We start from the raw sequence: 23,708 nt of genomic DNA on the forward strand, positions 1-23,708 counted from the left end.
AGGAATTTACGTTACAACTCAGGAACACATTATCCCCCTCATACAACAGTTGGCATGTGGTGGTATTAAGGTGCTCCTGGGACATGCAAAGGCTAGGATCAGCAAGATCAGTTTTCAGAAGGGGAGGGCAGAGTTGGTATAACCCCAGTGTTAGTCATTTCCCATCAGTAATCCTTTATCAATTGCTGCCATCAGCTGAAACCAGGAGAGTTTGCTTTTACCAGTGACTAGCACCCAAAAAACCAGAAGAGTTCATTCCAAGGCCAAAACCTGGCCTGAAAAATTCACATCCCGACCTACCGTGTAGTCAACCACATTCTATTGGCAGTAAAACGTCAGAACATTTTCTTGGTTTCCTCTGGTCAGGATAACTGGGGGTCTCAGGTCTTGTGAGAGGGTTTCTAGCCAGGCCATATAGAGGGAGCTGGGGCATCGCCCCTTTCTGCCTATTGGCAAGGTTCTGGAAAGGAAAAGAACAAAAACAACAGAGATATGAAGTGGGGAGGAGAAAAACCCTGCATCTGTTTTTGCCTTGGAAGAGTATTATTCCCTCTGTGACGAGTCCATACAGATTTGCAGAATATAGATCCACCTCATACACTGTGTGCCACCAACTTTCTGTGTCCACAACACTGATTCCTGTTCACTTTGAATTCTGCTTTATTTGTACTATCTGTGCTAGCAGAGGAGCTGAGCAGAAGAGATAAACTTGACTGGCCCTATGAGCGGTCCTTGTGCTGTAGATGTTTCCATAAGCAGCCCCTGTTTAAGATTCAGTGCCATGAATAGTTTGTGTCATGTCAGGCATTCGTAAATGGAGAGCTGTGTTTCCTCAGCTGGTCACTAGGTGGCCGCTGACTACAGGCTGTGGGGTGAGTTCAGTGCTAGTGACTTATAGTTCTTACAATCAGGGCAAGGAGTCGGACCAGAAGAAAGTTAAGTGAATTCAGTCAGCTGGCCTTGACAGGAGAGGAGCTGAGCTTTCTGTGTTACATGTGACCAACACTGTCTGGAGGGTCGAAAAGAATTTCTGAATGAATGACAGCCTCACGAGAGTCAAAATCTAACTTGGCATCACTGACACAGGGACACCGGCTCACCTGTCTATCGCCATAGGAATGTAGCCTCCAAACCTATAGAAACAGTCTCTTCAGTCTTTAGAAGAAAGTTGATTAGAAAACTGGCCTGGGGATCACCCAATAGGTCTTATTGGCCAGATTTTCTTGTGAAATCCAGCCCTTTTGCACCACTCGGGAGCTGAAACAGGGGCCAGAAAGCAGGTCAATCTCCCTAGCTGAGAATTCCTGCCATGTGGAGTCATCAGCTGGCACAGACCTAGAGTAGCGCACTCCTACACAACTCCCACACACCACCTTGGCATAGTCAATATAATTGGAGTATTGTTGCATTCCAGTTATTCTGAGCCTGAGATTGGCCCTTTTAGGGGCTTCTAACAACTGGTGTAGTTTAAAGCAGCCTTGAGGCTGCTCTAAATTATGCCAGGACTGGTTCCAGCATGGAGCCAGCCTGAATCAGGGAGCTGCAACCAGCTGTTTTGTGGCCCCTTCCCCTCTTCTAGAACAGCAGAGAAGCTGGCCATCTAGTTGGAGAGTGTATCGTTAGTGGAGCAATTATCCAATCTGCGCAATTAGGGTCTGCTCCAAACCGCTGCACTATCACACAAACAAATTAAAAAAATATTGCATTACGCTATAGTAATGGTCCTGAGCCCTACCTCCTATAATAACATCACTCATAGTGTGTTAGTCCATCACTGTAGAAGACTAGTATTTTTATGTGGGCTTTTCTGCAGATGCTGCATAGAAGGTTTAGAGGTTTTTAAGGTCAGGCTTGACAAAGCCCTGGCGGGGATGATTTAATTGGGGATTGGTCCTGCTTTGAGCAGGGGGTTGGACTAGATACCTCCTGAGGTCCCTTCCAACTCAGATATTCTATGATTCTGTAAGGGGGTATACTTGGGGGCATACCTGGATTGGTAGTGTCTGCTTAGTTGTTATTGTGTAGAAGGGAGAAGACTGAAGAGACTGTTTCTATAGTAATCTCTCCAAGAACAAAAACAGCCCCTAAATGCACTGACTTGCTGGAGAAGACAATATATAAGAGGCGCATTGCAGACCCTGATCACTATGGGGACTGCTGTTACTTACATGACTATGAGAGCAGCATCCCGTGAGTAATCCAACAAGATCTCATTCAGTCTCACTTGTCGAAGTGACTAAGAAGCAAAAAGTAAAAATCACATCAGCACAAAGTAAGTCAGGCAGCGTCCCCCTGGAATGCCCACAGATTTCCCTAATCCAACGCCCACTGTCCCCAGCGGGAGTCAATCCATTGACTTCAGTGAGTCCTGAGTGCACGCTGCAGGGCTGTGGTCATTTGCCAAACAGAGAAGAGATCTGTGGAAGTCGGGATTGTCCCCTGGAATTAAGGATGAACCTCACCCTGGTTACTGGTGAGGCCCCTAGCTACCGGCACTGGGCATTCCTAAAGTCAGCCAGGTCTGCGTGCTGACCTCATCTCCAGCTGAACATGCTGCCTCTCTCTTAACCTCTCCTGAGAGCTGTTTCCTTCCAAACCCTTTGGTCCTGCCTATTGCTTCAGCATGGAATCACCATAAAAAAACCCTCTGCAGCTCACTCTGTTCTCCACAGCAGCAGAAATGCTCACGAAGGGTCCGGTCTGCACCCGGTGAAGTCAATGGCAACACTTCCATTGACATCAGTGGGTGCAGGATTGAGCCAAGAGGGCCCCCAAATCATTACGGGCCCAATCCTGTAAGGCGCTGAATGGTATTGCCTTGTAATGATTTCAGTGGGAGTGGAGGGTGCTCAGCAACCCACAGGAGTTGCTCACAGCACCTTACAGGATTGGGATCCTGGAAAAGCCTGGAAGCAAGAAAAGCTTTCTGAATCATGGATTAGGTCAGGAAAATCCTTTACATAATAATTCCTAGGTATTCTCCCTTCCCCAGCTGTTGAAATCTCCCAATAGCAGTGGTAATGTCCCTACCTTCACTTTGCTTTTATTAACCTCCTCATCAGAAATCTTCCAGGGGCAGTCACTCCTCATTTCATTCACCACGGCCTCGTCCTTAAACCCATCGTTCAGCCTGAAGGGGGCGATCAGGTCATCAAATCTCTTGATGCTGCATACAAAGAGCATGATAGGATTGGAGCTCTGTCCTGACATTTGCTGTACTGGATCAATGCTGTTAAGGTTTAGGAGCATGCTGGGGGCTCCCATTAGAAAGATGGCAACTGCTATTTGTTTCTGTCTTCTGAAGAGAGATCCTGGATCAACAAGAGAACTGATCAGGTCTGAGTCATCATGGATAGTTCCCTGAAAACTTCAGCTCAATGCACAGCGGTGATCAAGAAAGCTAACTGTATATTAGGAACCATTAAGAAAGGGATAGAAAATAAGACAGAAAATATCAAATACTGTGTGCAGTTCTGGTTTCGCCATTTCATAAAGGATATCACATAACTGGAACTGGTTCACAGAAGGGCAACAAAGACAATTAAGGGTCTGGAACGGCTGCCATATGAGGAGAGACTAAAGAGATCAAGGCTGTTCAGCTTAGAAAAAGTGGTGACTAAATGGGGATATAACGGAGGTCTATAAAAGCACAAATGGTGTGGAAAAAGTTAATAAAGAAGTATTATTTACACTTTCCTACAATATAAAAACCTGAGGTCACCCAATGAAATTAATGGACAGCAGGTTTAATACACACAACAGGAAATACTTTTTCACATAACACACAAATTAACCTGTGGAACTCATTGCCATGGGATGTTACAATGACTAAATGTATAACTGGGTTAAAAAAAAACACCTGGATAAGTTCATGGAGGATAACTGTTGATGGAGGATAGCTATTCATGGACCTATTAACCAAGATGGTCAGGGATATAACCTCTCATTTGGGGTGACTCTAGACCTCTGACTGCCAGAAGATGGGAGGGGATGAGCTGGGTGGAATTTCTTCAAAATTGCCCTGTTCTGTACACTCCCCCTGAAGCGTTGGTACCAGCCACTATGAGGGACAGTATGCTGGGCTAGATGGACCATACGTCTAACCCAGTATGGCCATTCTTACGTTCTAATGATCTTCTGATGAAAAAAGCCCTTTTCACAAAATCTAAATTTTTCTTTTATTTTGCTGAAAAAATTCCATTTTTCCATTAGAAGAACCAAAATGATGGCTGTCCACCTAGAAGGGTCTTGTCGATTTCACTGTCTGCTACCGTTCTGTACTTCTTTCCTTTTCAGTTCTTCCAAGATGGAGTTTTTCTGGAAATCCCTAGCTGTGAAAAATTTTACGTTTTGAACTTTTCATCCCAATCCAGGATGAATTTTTGTTTTTAAATGTGAAATTTTTCTTGAGAAGGGATTTCCATTTTCCAGCCAGCTTAGATCAACTGCCCTGGAAACTTAATTCCTCTGTTCACAGATCAGTCTCTTTGTTGGCTACTTCAGGAGAACCTATGTACCCCCTATGCAAGGTAAGAAACCATTTTCAGGCTCTCTGCACAGGTATTACTATGGAGAATGATTTGGAAGAGCCCTCTGAGGAAAGGGATCAGAAAGAGACCCCATCGACCAGAAGGCATGAGATGCATTGCCTTGGGGATAGGATGGGGGTTCCATGACCACCACTCCAAAGAGGAGGATACGGGTGGTGGTGGTCAGGGACGGAGGGGGACAGAGTCATTCATCTGCCGACCAGATTCAGAGACTCAAGAAGTGTGCTGCTTGCCTGAGGCTAGAATTCAGGATGTGACGGAGTGTCTGCCAAGACTGATCAACCCTTTGGACCGGTACCCCTTCCTACTTCTCCACGTGGGCACCAGTGATACTGCCAAGAATAAGCTTGAGCAAGTCACTGCAGACTACATGGCTCTGGGAAGAAAGATAAAGGAGTTTGAGGCACAAATCGTGTTCTTGTCCATCCTCCCTGTTGAAGGAAAAGGCCCAAGCAGGGACCATCGAATTGTAGAGGTAAATGTGTGGTTATGCAGGTGTCAGAGAGAGGGCTTTGGATTCTTTGACCATGGGATGTTGTTCTGGGAAGAAGGATTGCTAGGAAGAGATGGGATGCACCTAACCAAGAGAGGGAAGAGCATCTTCACAGGCAGGCTGGCTAACCTAGTGAGGAGGGCTTTAAACTAGGTTCTCGGGGGGATGGTGACTTAAGCCCTGAGGTAAGTGGGGAAGTGGGATACCAGGAGGAAACACAAGGAGGAGGGTGCAACAGAGGGAGGCCTCCTGATTCATTCTGAGAAAGCAGGGCAATCGGCTAGTTATCTTAGGTGCATGTACACAAACGCAAAAAGCCTAGGAAACAAGCAGAAAGAATTGGAAGTCCTGGCACAGTCAAGGAACTATGATGTGACTGGAATAACAGAGACTTGGTGGGGTAACTCACATGACTGGAGCACTGTCATGGATGGGTATAAGCTGTTCAGGAAGGACAGGCAGGGGAGGAAAAGTGAAGGAGTTGCACTGTATATAAGAGATGGGTATGATTGCTCAGAGCTCCAGTATGAAACTGGAGAAAAGCCTGTTGAGACTCTTTGGGTTAAGTTGAGAAGCAAGAACAACAAGGATGATATCATGACGGGAGTGTGCTATAGACCACTGGACCAGGAGGATGAGGTAGATGAGGCTCTCTTTGGACAATTATCTGAAGTTTCCAGAACATTGACCATGGTTCTAATGGGGGACTTCAATCACCCTGACATCTGCTGGGAGAGCAACACAGCAGTGCATGGACAATCCAGGAAGTTTTTAGAGAGTGTTGGGATAACTTCCTGGTGCAACTACTGGAGGAACCAACCAGGGGCCGTTCTTCTCTTGACCTACTGCTTACAAACAGGGAAGAATTGGTAGGGGAAGAAGAAGTGGGTGGCAACCTGGGCAGCAATAACCATGAAATGGTTGAGTTCAGGATCCTCACAAAAGGAAGAAAGGAGAGTAGCAAAATCTGGACCCTGGACTTCAGAAAAGCAGACTTTGACTCCCTTAGGAAACTGATGGGCAGGATTCCCTGGGAGGCTAACATGATGGGAAGGAGTCCTGGCTGTATTTTAAAGAAGACTTATTGAGGGCACAGGAACAAACCATCCCAATGTGCAGAAAGAATAGCAAATATGGCAGGTGACCAGCTTGGCTTAACAGTGAAATCTTTGGTGAGCTTAAACACAAAAAGGAAGCTTACAAGAAGTGGAAACTTGTACAGATGACTAGGGAGGAGTATAAAAATATTGCTCAAGCATGCAAGACTGTAATCAGGAAGGCCATAACACAACTGGAGTTGCAGCTGGCAAGGGATGTGAAGGGTAACAAGAAGGGTTTCCACAGGTATGTTAGCAACAAGAAAAAGTTCAGTGAAAGTGTGGGACCCTTAATGAATAGGGGAGGCAACCTAGTGACAGATGATATGGAAAAAGCTGATGTACTCTTATGGTTTTTTTTGCCTTGGTCTTCACAGACAAGGTCAGCTCCCACACTGCTGTTCTGGGCAACACAGTATGGGGAGGAGGTGAGCAGTCCTCAGTGGTGAAAGAACAGGTTAAGGACTATTTAGAAAAGCTGAACATGCACAAGTCCATAAGTCCAGATCTAATGCATCCGAGGGTGCTGAGCGAACTGGCTGATCTGATTGCAGAGCCATTGGCTATTATCTTTGAAAACTCATGGCGATCGGGGGAGGTCCCAGGCGTTTGGAAAAAGGCAAATATAGTGCTCACGTTTAAAAAAGGGAAGGAGGAGAACCCAGAGAACTACAGACTGGTCAGCCTCACCTCCATCCCTGGAAAAATCATGGAGCAGGTCCTGAAGGAAACCATTCTGAAGCACTTGGAGGAGAAGAAAGTGATCAGGAACAGTCAACATGGAATCACCAAGGGCAAGTCATGCCAGACCAAACTAATTGCCTTGTATGATGAGATAACTGGCTCTGTGAATAGGGGGAAAGCAGTGGATGTGATATATCTTCACTTTAGCAAAGTTTTGGATACAGTCTCCCACAGTATTCTTGCCAGCAAGTTAAAAAAGTATGGATTGGATGAATGGACTATAAGGTGGCTAGAAAACTGGCTAGATTGTTGGCCTCAACAGGTAGTGATCAACTGCTCAATGTTCAGTTGGCAGCCGGTATCAAGCGGAGTGCCCCAGGGGTCGGCCCTGGAGCCAGTTTTGTTCTACATCTTTATTAATGATCTGGATGAAGGGATGGATTACACCCTCAGCAAGTTTGTGAATGACACTAAGCTGGGAGGAGAGGTAGATATGCTGGAGGGTAGGGATAGGGTCCAGAGTGACCTAGACAAATTGGAGGATTGGGCCAAAAGAAATCTGATGAGGTTCAACAAAGACAAGTGCAGAGTCCTGCACTTAGGATGGAAGAATCCCATGCACCGCTACAGGCTGGGGACCGCCTGGCTAAGCAGCAGTTCTGCAGAAAAGGACCTGGGGATTACAGTGGATGAGAAGCTGGATATGAGTCAGCAGTGTGCCCTTGTTGCCAAGAAGGCTAACGGCATATTGGACTGCGTTAGTAGAAGCATTGTCAGCAGATTGAGGGAGGTGATTATTCCCCTTTATTTGGCACTGGTGAGGCCACAAATAGAGTACTGCATCCAGTCCTGGTCCCCCCACTACAGAAGGGATGTGGACAAATTGGAGACAGTCCAGCGGAGGGCAACGAAAATTATCAGGGGTCTGGGACACATGACTTAGGAGGATGGTTTGAGTGAACTGGGCTTATTTAGTCTGCAGAAGAGTAGAGTGAGGGGGGATTTAAAGCAGCCTTCAACTACCTGAAGGGGGTTCCAAAGAAGATGGAGCTCGGCTCTTCTATGTGTTGGCAGATGACAGAACAAGGAGCAATGGTCTCAAGTTGCAGTGGGGGGAGGTCTAGGTTGGATATTAGGAAACACTATTTCACTAGAAGGGTAGAGAAGCACTGGAATGGGTCACCTAGGGAGGTGGTGGAATCTCCATCCTTAGAGGTTTTAAAGGCCCAACTTGACAAAGCCCTGGCTGGGATGATTTAGTTGGGGATTGGTCCTGCTTTGAGCAGGGGGTGGGACTAGATACCTCCTGAGGTCCCTTCCAACCCTGATAGTCTATGATTCTATGAAATGAACAGGCTTATGTGGAAGTTACTCTGACAGTATCTATTCATCCTTCTATGTCCTCTAGTCATCCATTCATCCCATTTTCCTGTGGTGATGACTTCCGAACCAAAGTTGTGACACATTGTTTGGGAAGCATTGAATAATCTTGACCTTCCTCTGTCTGTACTCTGAATGGTCCAGTCCTGCCAACCCCAGTCATGTGTCAGGTGCCAAAAAAATCACAAGATTTGATTAAAATTATGAGATTTTAAAAAAATAATCAATGCTGGGTTCTTTTCATTTGCTTTCAACAATTTGAGCCTTTAGGGAGCATGTTTTCAAAAGTGTTCTCTGTACACAGGGGGGCTGGGAACTTACTTTTTCCCTTTACATGAAAGCTGAGGTTCTTCCATAATAATATGACTCTGGGAGCTGGCTTTGCATAAAACACCAAGTATTGTTAGACTTGTCCTGCAATCGTGATAGTTGGTAACACTGATTTTCTTTGGCTAAAGACAAAACACCAGTCTCTAGGGCTGGCACCTTTCCTCTGCATGAAATTCACTTAAAAATGTAGAAAATGCCTGGGTTACAAGTGTAGTTTTCTCCTTTTCTGCCCCCAACCTTCACATTCCCCATCTGGTAGAAGCTGAGCCCCTAATCAAAGCATGCGACGGATTAGGGACAAGAAGAACTCGTAGGTTCCACTTGATGTACACACAGTCACACACACACAGGAACCTCGTCTAGAGAATGAAAGAGGCAACGACAAAAACTATAGAAATGACGTACTGTTCAGGGCGTGGTTTCTGGTTAATGTCTGGAAGGACATGCACCTCATGGAACCCAAGTCGGAACTTGCTCAATAGAGAGACAATCCTGCAAGAGAGAAAAAGGGGGATTTTTAAAAAAATCTACTCGTTTTTTCCTGCTCAATACTTTACTGACCATTCCAGGATTCCTAGAAACTCTCTGAACATTTAAGAATCAAGTGAAGCAGTGTTGTGTAGTGGCTAGAGCACTAGCCTGAGACTCAGGAGGCCTGGGTTCTAGTCATAGCTCTGCCACTGGCCTGCTGAGTAACTATGGGTAAGTCAATTTGCCTTTCTGTGCCTCAGTTTCCCCCGTAAAAGGATGATATTGCTACTGACATCTTTGGTGAAGCGCTTTGAGCTCTACTGATGAAAAATGCTAAAGAAAAGCATTATTATATATATCTGTCTGCTTATCAAGCCCTGCAAACACTAGGCCCAGTGTTTACTACTCTGAGTGGTCCACTGAAATCTACTCATGGTAGTAAGAATTTAGCCAGTAAGTATTAGCACAGTCATATTCCAGGTGAAAAGTCAGAATCAGGAGGGGGCAGGGGGAGCTTTCATGGTGTGGCCAATTTCTCTTTTTCTGGTCCACTGAGTATTTAACAATATCACCTAACTACCATATCTTCTGTAGTAAGATAGTGCAGGGTGGCATTCGGCTACTTTCCCAATTACTGCTGACAGCTCTTTCTGTGTTCAGCTCCTGTAAGTTCATTAGCCATCTAGTTCAGGCCTCTTACCAGTGGGAATTTCATTTCCATGGCCCTAGGGTTTGCATTTTAAAGAATCATATTTGCATTTTTTATTCTGAACCCTTGTGCCCTCTCAATACATTTTCCCACAAACACAATGTCATTTTAAAATAAACAGACAAACAAACAAATGGGGCAGATCCTCCGATGATATAAATCAACATAGCTCAGTTAGCTGGAATGGAATTATGCTGATTTACACAAACTGATGACCAGCCCCATGGCATATCATGCAGAAGAAATATAATTTAAAAAATGGTCAAAACCAAAAAAAAAAAAAAAAGATTCTGACATTTCTAAAATGAAGAGAAGAGTGTTGGGTAAACAGCAAAATTCCAGACTTAAATACCCCCAAAATGCAACAAATCTGTGAGATAGTCCAACCTGTGGGGTAGGTGGCAGGTAACTTATTAATGTGTCTTCTGTGTGCTGTGCCTTTGCATTTCAAGGAATCTGCTGAGGCAAGCTGCCATTTTGGGCAGTTGAGTTCATTTCAAGCAGAGACACACAGATTGGGCTCTCCCCTGGAGACTTTGCTTTTGTTCTTTCTTCCTTAGTTATGTCAGTTAATCCAAAATACACGCTATCCAGACTGAATATACAGAGTTGATGCAAGGCCCACTGAAGTCAATGGAAAGACTCCCATTGGCTACACTAGGCCCTTTGGGTACAGAAAATCGTAACAGAAGTGACTCTGAATTATCGATGGGATTAGTGGCAGCTAATGGTCTCCCAAGCTCTATTTGATCAATGCTCAGTAATGCACTCACGCCTTCCTCTCTTCATCCATCCTGTGGATCTGCCCACCAACAAACACCCGGGTTTTGCACTTGCCCCACCGCTTCTTGCGATTGAGGAGGAACGGAATCAGGAGCGTCAGACCTGCCGCAGGGAAGAGCACAGGGATTGGTTCTTACTTTTGGAGACCAATCAACTAGTTAACATTCTGAATCAGAGATAGAGAAGGCCCCGTGTGCTTGCCAGCCCATCCCCCTATCAATGTGAGATTGCAACCCGGGATATATTTTCTAGTGTACTGCTCTGTCTACTATTAAATGTCCCCAGCTAAAATCACACACTGTAATACCAGATCTCTGGGTTGCAGTTAGTCCCAGAAAAGGAGACTCATGCAAATAGTGTAGTGCGATCTCTTTATCATGAAAGTGCAACTTACAAATGTAGAATTATTTTTTTAACATAACTGCACTCAAAAACAATGTAAAACTTTAGAGCCTACAAGTCGAACCATGAAGGGGCTAGTAAGGTTTAGCATATCTGGCATGTAAATACCTTGCACATTGGCTACAACAGTGCATTGCGAACACTGGTTCTGACTTTCAGGCTGCATTGTAAATAAGAAGTGTTCTCTCTCATTAATGTAAACAGCGATTGGCTGAACAAGAAGTAGGACTGAGCAGATTTGTTTGAGGGGAATTGAAAAATACTATTTCTTTTCGCTTTTTTACAGTGCAAATATTCAGAATAAAAATAATAATATAAACTGAGCACTGTATGCTTTGTATTCTGTGTTGTAATTGTAATCAATATATTTTAAAATGTAGAAAAACATCCCAAAATATTTATAATAAATATAATTGGTATTCTAGTATTGTTTAACAATGCGATTAAAACTGCAGTTAATTGCAACTATATTTTTTAATCTAGTTAATTTGGTTTGCGTTAATCGCATGCATTAACTGCGATTAATGGACAGCCCTAATAATATAGTAATTCACCTTAGCTTCACTCCACAGCTGACCCTCAGACCTTCCTCCCCTCAGAGTTTTCCTCTGTTCTGTTCCCCTCGCTCCTCTCCCTTCTCTTGTCTTTCCATTTAGCTGATTCCTCCTGCCTAACACTCTTGGGGGTAGGAAATCATGGAACAAATACTCCATTTGCCCTCACCACATTGATTGCTCTGCTTGTAGATTGTATTCCTTTCCACTACCCCGGGTCTGTCTTGCCTATTTAGATTGCAACCCTTTTGGGCAGGGACAGCCTACTGCTCTATGTCTGTACCGTGCCTTGCACCACGGAACCCCAATCTCGGTTTGTCCCTAGGTGCTCCCGTAACAAACTTGATTAACAGAAGCAAGTCTCCGGAGCCAGCACTGCTGTTGACTGCTGCAAAGAAAATGTGAGACTGGAACGGGCTCACCTTTCTGTTCAAAACTATTATATTAAAAGCGTCCTGCTGTGCTAACATCAGCCCTGGTGGAAAGGGCAGTGCAGGAGAGATTTTGCTAAGAGAGTATGAGTGAGATTTGCAAAAAGAGTCTAAGAGAGTTGGGGCACCCAAATCCCATTGATTTCAATGGGCGTTGGGCACCTACCTCTCTTAGTCGCCTTTGGGAATCTCAGGCTATGTCCTCAGTGGGTCACACTGGCCTGGTAGGGCAAGGTTATGGTGGAACTTAACAGCACTGTACGGGAGCAGCACAGTGATCTGGGGGTAACTGACACTGCTGGGCGGACACTGCTGAGAAGGGCTTCACCCGCGGAAAGCTGGAAATGAATGGGTAGGAACTGCCCTTATGAGAACTAGACCCTGACGTTGCTGAGGAATGACTGACGGGTGATTGCATGGGGGTGAGCAGAGCTGAAGAGGTCACTGCCCAGCAGTGGCTTGAGATCCAGCTCCATTGAGGAAAACCTTCAGAGACTGGTCTCATTCATGAGCTGAATGGAGGGTGGAGTGGACATAATGAGATAAACAAGTCCTAAATCTGTGTGCAGGCTGGGTGTATTAAGGTCAAAGGTCACCTCCATCATCAAAGAGCCAGTAGATGTCGATAGTCTTCTTGCCCTGTTCAGTCTGGAAGATGGTGCTTGCTTGCTGTTCCGCGGTAAGCGCATCAGGATCCACTAGCAAGGGGAAAAGAACCCGCAGCGTGAGAGACAGGTCCTGGAATCTGACATGTGCTGTTCTTCCAACTCTCTGCAGCAGGTGGCAGGCCCTTCCTATTTTGAGCCATAAACTTCCCTGCAGGCTACAGCAAAATGCTCTCTACTCTAGGCCACATCCTGTAAATGTTTGATCCAGAGCAAAGCTGAAACATATTTTTGTATTTGGTTGGACAAAACCCTTGATCCAAACATCCCCAAGCCCTACTGACCCAATGCTGCAGCTGGAACCTTTACTTACAACGGAACAAACCCAGCTCCCAGATCTGGACACCACCAAACTTAAGGGAAGTTCAGATCTGGACTTTGCAGCCAAGGTCCCTGTGTAACTAGTAGCCAGAAATCATTCAGCTAGTTGGCCCTGACAAGGCAGAACATGGTTATTTTTCACTACATGTTGGAGCGTTTCATATTACAAAGATGAATGTGGTTAGAACTAACATGTGCCGGTCACAGTGGGTAGCACACCATTTGTTCCATTCTCTTTACGGTCTTCTGCTGGGTCAAAAACCAGGTTAACTGCAAAACAGATGAGAAGAATAAAGGCAATGGAGATGTGAAAGACAAAACAATGGAAGTTTCTTTTCACTTAGAAAATGATTATGGTCTAAATCCAATTAAAATGAATGTAGGTTCAATGTTCAGTATAACTTTAAAAACGTCCTGAACAGAAAGGTTAAAGCTAGTTTAGAAAATGTTTGCATTTAATAGCTGCAGCATTAAATTTTGCTGCATGCGTGCTAGTTTAGGGGGGGAAATTTCTGCACCGAGAGCCAGCACAAAGAATAGGCACCACTTAAGCCCTACATTGAAGACTTAAATGATCCATAGACTCATACCAGCCTTTTGCACGACAGTGAACTTCATCCTTAGCCAAACTGCACTGAACTTAACAAAGATTTAAAGTATGTTAAAAAGCAGAAGTTAATTGACTGTAGCCAGACAAAGTCAGCTTCTGTCAGCCCTGGGAACTCCGGTGCACCCTGGGCAGAGGAGGTGTTTCAGCGTTTCATGAGGAGCTCGTTGTTATTTCAGAGATGTGCATGGCATAGGACTGCTGTTCACAATGGTGAATTTACCCCAAGGCAAAGCACAAGGCCCGGGCACTATTCAAGCGAGTCTTAAGTGGTGCACAGACTCTGTGCGAGCCCCCTGCATGGGAGCGAATGGTCATCCTGTGAGTAATTTGCTGGAATGACACTGGCAATTCATTCTATAGCCTTTCATCACTCTTTGTGGGTATAGTGATGAATTAAAGGAGAACCAAGTGGCCAGGCTGGTCTCAGATGCTGGAGCCCCCATAAAGCAGGCTCTGAATTTTGCAATCTCACCCAGAAATTTGTGGAGAGGTGGGGTGACTGCATTGTTCAAGGGCTTGTCTAGAGTCCTGCAGGCTGTGGGTTTGTCTTACATGATCTCACACTGAAAGGCCACCTCCAGTTCACACAGCAGCAAAATGGGTACCTGATCCATTGGGACAGGGGCGTCAAAGGCCATCAGACATGATGCTGGCAGTACCACTCCCTTGTGTGCCATTGACTATGAAACTGACATACTTTCACCATGTCAGCCCAACGAGCCGCTGGCTAGGGGGCACTTTGAAATGACCCAGAAATGTGTTATGCACTTCATTTCCCCACTGAGATGCTGGGTAGCAGCCTCTCGGGTGGAACAGAGCAATGCCATGAAATGATTTAGGGCTGGAAGTGAAGACTAGCACGTTCAGTTGCAGTAACTGGAAGAATGTGGGGAGTCAGAAGGATTCTGGCCACGTACAAAGTTCTCTGTTAAAGTCCTTTCTCTTGCAGAGGGAAATATTTGACACCTTGTTTAATGATTAAAAATAGAGGCATGTTACTGATCTGCAAAGGGCAAGTGGGTTTGACTTATTGTGTTCATCCATTTAACTGATATGCCAGTGTGCACTCACTGCTGCTTGAGGCTAGGGATCTAACAGTCTCACCACAGCCGCAGCTGGTGCAGTGCCTGCAGGTGTGGCCTCAATAGACACTTACTGTGAGCCTGCAACATTCTGGAAACATTCAGCCCTTCCTTCATTCTCATTAAGCATATTCCATACTTGAAGTCAAACGCATCACTGGAATGAGAGAGAGAACGTGTACTTAGCACTGACATTCTTTGCATTCCATGGGACCATAGGAACAGGATCAGAGGGGGTGTCCCTTTAGCTCAGTATGCTGGCCATCTTATGCAGCATCTGACATTGGTCGCTGGTGGAGACAAGACGCCCAATGAACCTGACCTCTGAGCCTTTCCAGTGAGGAATGCCTTTGAAAGCTAAGCAAAGGGCATTGGTGTGATCATTGTAACTGAGGTTACTACGGAGCAAATCCTGCCCCTGGCACACATCCTAGGTGGCCAGGCTACAGCTTGAGGAGTCTCAGAGAGAGCCCAGAGAAATGAAGTCTCCCTGCTCCAGCACAGAGTAGTGTGAGAGCTACTGACTTCAGTCTCAGGGCTGTGGTGGAGGCCGTGTTCAGTGATCACTCAGTGCTTAAGGCTTGCATCCCTGCTCTGCTTTATTTTGTGTCCAGTTCCAACTGGCTGTAGGGCTGTCCCTAGCTATTCTGGGGCCCAACGCAGCCCCACAGCAGGTGCCGGGGGGCAGGCCTCTGCAGGAGAGGGCTTGGAGGGCAGGGGCATCACTCACCGGTGGCGCTGCTGGGGCCGATGAGTGCAGGCCTGGCCCTGCTGCACTCCTCAGGGCAGTGGGGGTGGGGCCCTGGGCAAGAGCCAGAGCAGGGGCTGGAGCAGCATGTAGCTGTGCAGGGCACAAGGAAATTTGGTGCCCCAAATTTTCTGGTTCCCTACACAGCAGCGTACTTTGCATATGGGTAAGGACAGCCCTGACTGGCTGTGCCTACTAAGAGCTTCCCAGTGCCCCACCCAGACTCTGTCTGGGAAGCTCAGCCCTTAAAGGCACAGTCCCCAGTACCACAGTGGCTGTGTTATCCTGCCACACTGGAAGCGGGGGGGGGGGGGGAGTGTGGCCTGTGGATCTTTACAGATCATAATGAGCTTCCAGAAACCACTGCTCCATGGCACCCTTGATGCAATGGAATTGTCATTTTTGTGCTGCATCCTGGGTCCTCTCCACCTATGGAGCGGGTGGGCAGGATTGGTCAGAGCACAGAGTGGGTCAGATGCTCTTCCCTCACATGCCTGGACATGCTACTGATGCAAACACTTGTCAGCCCTTTACTGGAACAAAGCCAAAGCAGATGCATCACTGGGATTTCCTTTGTCTATCAGATGCGGTCAAGGCAGCTGGAGAGATGGAGCCAGTGTATGGATGCAATAATGGGCAGAGCAATTGAGAGGTCTGAGGTGAAGCTAAACTGTGATGGTTGAAATCCACGTAATTTAACACATGCTAATAAAAACAATCACCGTAATAATGCTTTGCCCTTCTAAAGAAAGTCACAACTCAGGGTCAGGTCAGGTTCTTATCCCCCTTTACAGAGGGAGAAGCTGGGGCACAGAGAGACTGAATGACCTCCCAGAGGTCACACAGGAAGCCAGGAATATAAACCAGACCTCCATCCCGACCTCTTGACTCCCCAGTCCCTTGCTTTAGCCTCAAGCCCCTCCTTCCCCTCTGCAGTGAGAGACTGGTATAGGGTGACCAGATGTCCCAATTTTTTAGGGACAGTCCTGATTTTGGGCTCTTTTTCTTATATAGGCTTCTATTACCACCCCCCCACATCCCGATTTTTCACATTTGCTGTCTGGTCATCCTAGACTGGCAGTAGTGTAAACACCCACCAATACACATCTTGCTGACCAGTGGCTGCAACAGCCTTGCTAAGTTTTCAGAGGTTAAACTCTTGAATTTCACTCCTTATTTCACTAGGAGGGTGGTGAAGCACTGGAATGGGTTCCCTAGGGAGGTGGTGGAATGTCCATCCTTAGAGGTTTTAAGGCTCGGCTTGACAAAGCCCTGGCTGGGATGATTTAGTTGGGGGTGGTCCTGCTTTGAGCAAGGGGTGGGACTAGATGACCTCCTGAGGTTTCTTCAAACCCTAATCTTCTATGATTCTATGAAACTGGGAGCTAGTGGAAGCTGCTGATTCAAACTTTGCAGTGTATTCACGAAGATGGATAGCCACAAGAGTAGGCTATTTATACAACACCTTACTCCTTCCTGAGCGTCCCCTAGTTCACCCAGAACTCTCTACTGTTTAACTGGGAGCAAATTAAGCAGGCAACGCTACCATCAACCAGCTTCCCAACTTACTGCAGGATTCCAGTGTACTCCTCCACCATCCTAGGATGAGCTGTCTGCCAGTTCTTCTTGTACCCAATCACCAGGATATTGGGTTTCATCTTCCCAAGACCGGATGCCTTGGTTAATAGATAGTTTTTCAGCGTTAATAGGACTATATATACATCCCTACCACACATGCATTTATTTCATCTGAAGGTATCATCACACGCCCAGATAGTCCAATAACCCATGAGCTGCTCGATGGTGCCCTCTAGGCCCAGATCTGAGCAAGGAGTAGTGTGTAAACTACATCATGCCAGGAGCAGTCCCAGGAGGTACTGTGTCTCAGAGACATCCCTCTGAATCTTAACTCCTCCTTGCCCCAGGGGGGATGGGGATCATATGCCAGTGGAATAGGTCAGTAGCAAATTATAACACTGGCCGGTGAGTAGGGGGGTTGGAGCCAAGGGTCCACTCATTCCCTGTCCACCTGCTCCTGCGATGGAGTGAAGGGCGCTGGATAGCCCATGAAGAGGCACCAGAAGAGTTTTTACTCCCCTCTTACTCCCTTGGACATGCATGTTCTCCAATTCATAATCCATCCCATAGCAAATCACGCTGGCCCCAACAACACTGATCCCTTCTCAGTGGAAGGGTTGAAGGCCCTTGTAAGAAACATTAAAGAATTCCTTGATGCAAGATTTACAGCAAGGGACTGCAGTTCCTTCATGATTCAATATCCAGTTTAGGGTTTTACCTGCATAAGTGTTTTGACTCCACTTCTCAAGTCATCAGCTACCACGTCTGTATAGAAAGCTTTGATCTTTCTCTTGGTCAGCCACTTTATATGACCGTTGGAGGTGAGCCTGGATTCTGACATCTTCTGCTTGCATGGTCCCTGTTATTGTGTGGGAGGAAAGGACACAAAAGTAGAATTAAGGTTCAGCTTGTTTGCGACATGCAAACCATTTTTAGCTGATGGTTTTAAGTTTATCCCCATAAAATAATATGCTTCACTTCACACCAAGCAGCTCTATTTCCTGCAGTCTCCTGAATCATAGATGAGATCCAAACTTAGACCCTGGAAATGTGGGATGACATAAGAACGGTCGTACTAGATCAGACCGATGCTCCATCTTGCCCAGTGTCCTGACTTCCTACAGTGGCTGGTGCCAGCTGCTTCAGAGGAAATGAAAATAATAAGGTAGTTTATCGAGTGATCCATACCCTGCCATCTAGTCCCAGCTTCTGGCAGTCACAGGTCTAGGGACACCCAGAGCATGGGCTTGCACCCCTGCACAAGTTGGCTAATAGCTATTGATGAACCTATCCTCCATGATCGTATTTAGTTATTTTTTTAACCCAGTTATACTTTTGGCCTGCACAACATCCCCTGGCATTGAGTTCCACAGGGTGACTGTGTGTTGTGTGAAGAAATACTTCCTTGTGCTTGTTTTAAACCTGCTGCTTATTAATTTCACTGGGTGATCTCTGGTTCTTATGTTAAGTGGTTCTTGTTTACTTTCTCCACACCAGTTATGATTTTATAGACCTCTACCATATCCCGCTTTAATCGCCTCTTTCCCAAATTGAACAGTCTTTTTAATCTCTCCTCACATGGAAGCTGTTCCATCTCCTTAGATATTTGTGTTGCCCTTCGCTATATTTTTTCCATGACACCATTATGCAAAAGTTCAATTAATCCTCATCACACTGCAGAGTGATTTGGAATACATGTTCTCCATGCCACACACACTTTACATTAATATTGGCTCCACAGGGCTCACTGCGTCTGTGTCTAAAATAAAGGTAAAAATAATTGTAAGCCAAAGACAATGTTAGAGGGCCAAATCCTGAAGTCCTGACTCAGGTCCTGATTCTGTCTCCCACTGAAATCTCTGGCAAAACTTCTGTGAACTTTAAATACCAGAATTCAGTCCTGCCTCTGCCAAAATCGAACTGATACCAATGAAGTTTTATGTGGCACAGGACCTGGTAAAATCTGTGAAAGGCCCTCATGATATGGCCTGGAATGCAGGTTTCATTGGTTGCTTTTAAAGAAGGACTTCTATGTGCACAGATCCATATTCATGTACCCATCCAGCTTTGAAAATCCCAGCCTCAGTGGTTTGCCCAAGGTCACACACAGCCAGAAATTGACCATAGAGCCTCATTTTGGTGCCTTTACTGCAAGATTATCTTGTACTGATTATACTCCCATTGATCAGGCTCTGTGTGAGCAACTGTCAGTCTGCTATACCTCAGGCAAAAATGAATACATCTACATCAGCCATTTGATCTGGAAGAAATGAAGTCATTGGGACAGACTGTTATCCTCTGATCAATGTCCCCTTTCAAAAGCAATGCCTGATCTTCACATTGGCAATTCATCTGCAGCAGGAGGCCATTAGCCCATGACAACGTTGTAGTTTGTCACCAATATTGTTTAAATAGGCTGTGATCTTTCCAACACAAATGGCTTTACTTTTTTTTGGTCATTTAACAGTGCCTAGAAATATATTTTTAAATCACAGGTACATGAGAAAGAATCTGGCTTGTCTATCTACCTCCAAGTCTTCTATATGATCCATCATCACAGTGAGCAAGGTGGAAGGACGCCAACATCCCAGTCAAACACTTCATCAAGGACCCAACCAAAGACCCTGTGGCTTTTCATTCCCATAGAAAATATGGTCAATTTTTAGCTGCCTCCCACAACACATGACAGATGCACCTGCTTTTGGGTACTGAAACACAATCCTATCTGTGACCGCAGAAATGGACTTCAGACTACGGAACACCTCCTCAAACAGCATCCCAAACCATCGTATCCTGGTGAGATCTCTGCCATCTACTCCACATCACTTGAACCAATCCATTGGTTCACTAACCTAGACTTGGATATCCAACAGTGCCGGTTTTAAACCAGATGAAAGAAGAAGACCACAGTATGTAAGTGACTCCCAGATATCTCCATGATGAGATTCCTAGTGGTCTTCATGGAGTTTCTCGCCCTAGTTAAAGGAGGCTCTGCCTGGAGAATATTTTTGTTTTTTTGTCATCAGGCTGGTATGCTCTGAGTCTTTATCTTGGCCTCAGGGTGCCCCGACTCTGGATTACCCTAATTTCCTTAGGAAGCTCGTGCCAGAAGTAAACCCTCAGCCAAGAATGCTTTATCTCCAGCTCTCATGTACTATGTTGAGGGTTTTGCAAGCTGCATTGTGACAGAAGGGTATGACAGCATAGGTGCTGGTTCACTCAGCAGCGGTAGACTACTAACCTGCAAAGTTCTGCTATGTGCTAACTCCTCAAAAGTCAGGGCACCAAATCCTGAAATCCTCACTCCGGCAAAACTCAAACTGAACCAACTCCTTGGTCGTTAATGAGGTTGAACCCAGGACCTTCAAAGCTGAAAACGTACATCTCTACCACATGATCTAAGCTCCTTAGCTGGTGAGAATATCAGCCTCATGATTCTCTTAGGTGGCCTCGCCACCAGAGGGAAACAAAGACCCGCAGTTTGCATGGGGGTACGTAAGGACTAGGAAAGTCAGTCCCATGCATTTAACAACCCTGGATATTATTTTTCAGGGCCCTTCCAGGGAGTATATCCTACAGCCTGCTCCTTTTGTACTGGCAGCAAACAGATGCTCAGATTAGGGTTGGTGTAGATACCTGCATCCTACCCCACCTTGCACTTTTATGGAGGGCAGTTGAACCGAGAATACTTACTATCAGCACATTCCCGCAAATCATCAAACTGAGGTTTTTGGTGAAAGTGCCCACAAAATCCACCAGGGCTGGGCGGAAGTTCGGAGGGCCCGTTAACACCAGGCACTGGGGTCTGGAGAGGAAGAAGAAAAGAAGGCTGGTAACTTACAGAAAAGAAGTCACTGCTGAGATCTTCTGGTAGGAATTTGATCACTACGCCCCTGTACTGCTAATGGCAACCACCCAATCTAAGCAGTATCTTTTGGGTGCTTGGGTTCTTCACTACCAATTATCAGATCCTCCAGGAAGTACACAACGGGGCTGGAGTTCTCAGGCTTCCTTGCAAGGACTTCCTGGGTTTAGCTGGGCGGAAAAGACCATGAAAACTCTCATCCTCTGCTGTCCTTCCGGCCCTGGCTCAGGCTGCAACCCAGAGGTGCAGAGAGGAGCAGAAATTTAAACAAATTTACTCAAGCTCAGCTGAGTCTCATTTGGGGTTCAGTTGGCTGGTTATGCCTTTGAGGGGAACATGGGGGACTTATTCAAATACATGGGCCCCTTCCGTGTTTAGGGATGAGGGTAATGTTCCCTTGCCATCATCCTCCACACAGCACTATTACTTGCCTGTAGTTCTTAATGTGCTCGTTGACTTCATTGAGTCCCACGGAATAGTTCAGGGCCAAGTTGTATGAACCTGCCTGCACAGATGAGCCCCAGTTCACTTCTGGAGAGGAATAATCATTCGGAACGTATTAGAGCATTTCAAAACAGAAATAGGAGTGATGCTGGCAATGCACTGGGCACGCGGACACCTGCTGCTTTGTTATTGTAGGGTTGCTCCAGAGAGCCTGGCTGTTTGTTTGTTTGTAAACACCTTGGTTTGTTTAGTTGGAGGATTTGGGTTTGGGTTCAGTTACTACTGCAGGCTTGGCCGTGTCATAGAAACCTCTCTCCCAGCTGATTGCCTTGTGGGCAGACCTGGCAGAGCACATTGGCAGGAAAGAGTGCGGCAGAATCTTGCATTGATGCTGCCCTGCTCTGAGACCAATAACTTCAGATCTCTCAGCCTGGCATTTTCACCAGCGCCACTGTCTGCTTAAGAATGAGCAGCCCCCGTTACTTACCAGGCTTTTTGTAGAGCACATATCCCAGTAAGAAGACAATGATGCCAATGGCTATCAAGGCTGCCCACCAGGTCAATAGAAACATGATCACGACAGAGATGACGGCACCGAAAAGCGCAGCCCACTTGCTGTAATACCTAAAGGATGGTCTCCATCCTGCGTGGACATTACACAAAAATACATTCATCACTCACATGGCCAATTTCTTCCCTCACACCTGGGGGAGGGGTCCATCAGCCTCTGAGGAGAAAGAGTAGAACAGGGGCACCCTATCGATCTTAGATATTTGTTTGTCCTCCATCACCACCGCACCCGAGCACCTCACAATCTTGAATGTGTTTATCCTCACCGCACCCCGGGAGGCAAGGCAGTTATGCCCACTGTACAGATGAGGCACATCGAGGCTAAGTGACTGGCCCAAGGTCACACAGGAAGTATGTGGTAGAGTAGGGAAGCGACCCCACATCTCCCAAGTCCTAGGGTAGTGCCTGTATCAGTGGCTCATGCTTTCTTTGTAACCCTGGGAGACAAAGGCAGGGTGGAGAAAGAACCTGACATCCCTCCGAGTAGGAGCAGACACCGGTATCCAACCGCCCCCACCCAGAGATGCTCTGTTTTTGGAACTGAAGATACTCCTCATCTCCTACTCACTATGGATCCTCCAAGCATATCACCTTGTTCAGCTCAAAGAGCTTCTTACTTATGAAGCCATTGGGCTAGGTCTCACACCTTACCCTGCTGCAGAGAGTGACTCTCCAGCCTTGTAAAGCTCAGAGACCCCTGACACTACTTCCCAGCCAACGAGACAGGTGTAGCTACCAAGCACCAGCGTAGCAATCACTCACCCGGCGAGTTGGTGATGGAGGCATGGAAACAGCTGAAATTGATGAGTGCATACGAGCACAGGAAGAAGTTGGAGATGATTGGGGCAATAGTGTTCAATTCAGCTACAGGGATGGGAAAGAAAGGGATGGATCATTAGTGCATTTGCTACACCCTGGCCAACTTAAGTCTCTGAGAATGGGAGAGAGGTGAAAATCAAGAAGAAACCGAAAGCCCTGGCTGATTGTTCCAGCTATAGGGTGACCAGATCACAACACTAAAATATCGGGACACATTGGGGTGCTGTCAGCCCTGCCCACAGTCCACCCTTGTTCCTCCCAGGCTTTGCCCCCACTCTACCTCAGGTCCCACTCCCTCCCCACTTGCCTCCCCCATGCCCTTCCTCATCCCCCGATCCCCTGCTGGCTTGCTGTGTCCCTCCTCAGTCCCCCACCCATTGCTCGCCTACTCACCCCCCCTGCCCACCCACCCGCCACTCATCCCTATGGCACCGACTTCCCCTCTGCCGGTGGGTGCTCGCCCACTCCCTGCCTCTTCCCGCCCAAGCATCCACCTTCACTTTGCCCCCATTCCACCTCCTTCCCCAAGGCCTGCCCCACCCTGCCTCTTCCCCACCTCCTCTCCTGAGTGTGCCACATCCCTGCTCTTCCCTCTCCCTCCTAGAAAGTGCTAAGCACCACCAAACAGCTGTTAGGCACTGGGAAGCACTGCGGGGGGGGGGGGGGGGAGGGAGAAGGAGGGGGGAGCTTGGCTGCAATTTTTCTCCAACCCTGGAGCACCACGGAGTCAGCGCCACCCTCCCTCTTGCCTCCTTACCTGAATATCAGGACAAATGGTGTCCCGATCATACATTGGTCGGAATGCAGGACAAAGGGTTAAATATCGGGACATCTGGTCACCCTATCCAGCTCTCGTTGAGACTTCCAAAATGTCTATCAACATGATATCAAAGAGCTATTGGATATGGGTTCTATGTCCAGCTCTCTCTTTCCCTGTGTATGTGTTATGGAAGGAATCTCCCCCTAATATTAGAATGCACATGGGGAAGGATTAGCCTCTTCTGTCAAGATCAAACACCAGTTAAAAAGGCAGCAGTGGCTTAGTGGTTTAACACATGCTCTGCTGCGCTCTGTGGGAGGGAATGATGCTCAGCACCAATTTGGCTGTTCAGGTTTCAGTGC

The 23,708-nt window shown here is 46.5% G+C and overlaps 1 protein-coding gene across 2 annotated transcripts in view; it reads right to left on the minus strand.

The window, feature by feature from the left end:
• Positions 1 to 318: 318 nt before the first annotated feature.
• SLC12A3 (solute carrier family 12 member 3) overlaps positions 319 to 23,708 on the minus strand; it is a 42,276-nt gene continuing 18,886 nt past the window's right edge. The window contains exons 13-26 of one of the 2 annotated variants that reach the window (XM_030581603.1): positions 22,530 to 22,631; positions 21,685 to 21,840; positions 21,185 to 21,284; positions 20,582 to 20,693; positions 17,607 to 17,747; positions 16,880 to 16,986; positions 14,637 to 14,719; positions 13,090 to 13,140; positions 12,481 to 12,582; positions 10,488 to 10,599; positions 8,940 to 9,026; positions 3,031 to 3,166; positions 2,169 to 2,236; positions 319 to 460 (exon numbers count right to left, since the gene is read on the minus strand). In XM_030581603.1, the coding sequence (XP_030437463.1) occupies positions 319 to 460; positions 2,169 to 2,236; positions 3,031 to 3,166; positions 8,940 to 9,026; positions 10,488 to 10,599; positions 12,481 to 12,582; positions 13,090 to 13,140; positions 14,637 to 14,719; positions 16,880 to 16,986; positions 17,607 to 17,747; positions 20,582 to 20,693; positions 21,185 to 21,284; positions 21,685 to 21,840; positions 22,530 to 22,631 (1,499 nt within the window). Of the gene's footprint in view, positions 461 to 2,168; positions 2,237 to 3,030; positions 3,167 to 8,939; positions 9,027 to 10,487; positions 10,600 to 12,480; positions 12,583 to 13,062; positions 13,141 to 14,636; positions 14,720 to 16,879; positions 16,987 to 17,606; positions 17,748 to 20,581; positions 20,694 to 21,184; positions 21,285 to 21,684; positions 21,841 to 22,529; positions 22,632 to 23,708 lie in introns of both variants that reach the window. The other variant, XM_030581602.1, reaches the window with a different exon arrangement.

This window comes from Gopherus evgoodei, chromosome 12, assembly GCF_007399415.2.
Source record: "Gopherus evgoodei ecotype Sinaloan lineage chromosome 12, rGopEvg1_v1.p, whole genome shotgun sequence".
In the NCBI taxonomy this organism is placed as follows: domain Eukaryota; kingdom Metazoa; phylum Chordata; order Testudines; family Testudinidae; genus Gopherus; species Gopherus evgoodei.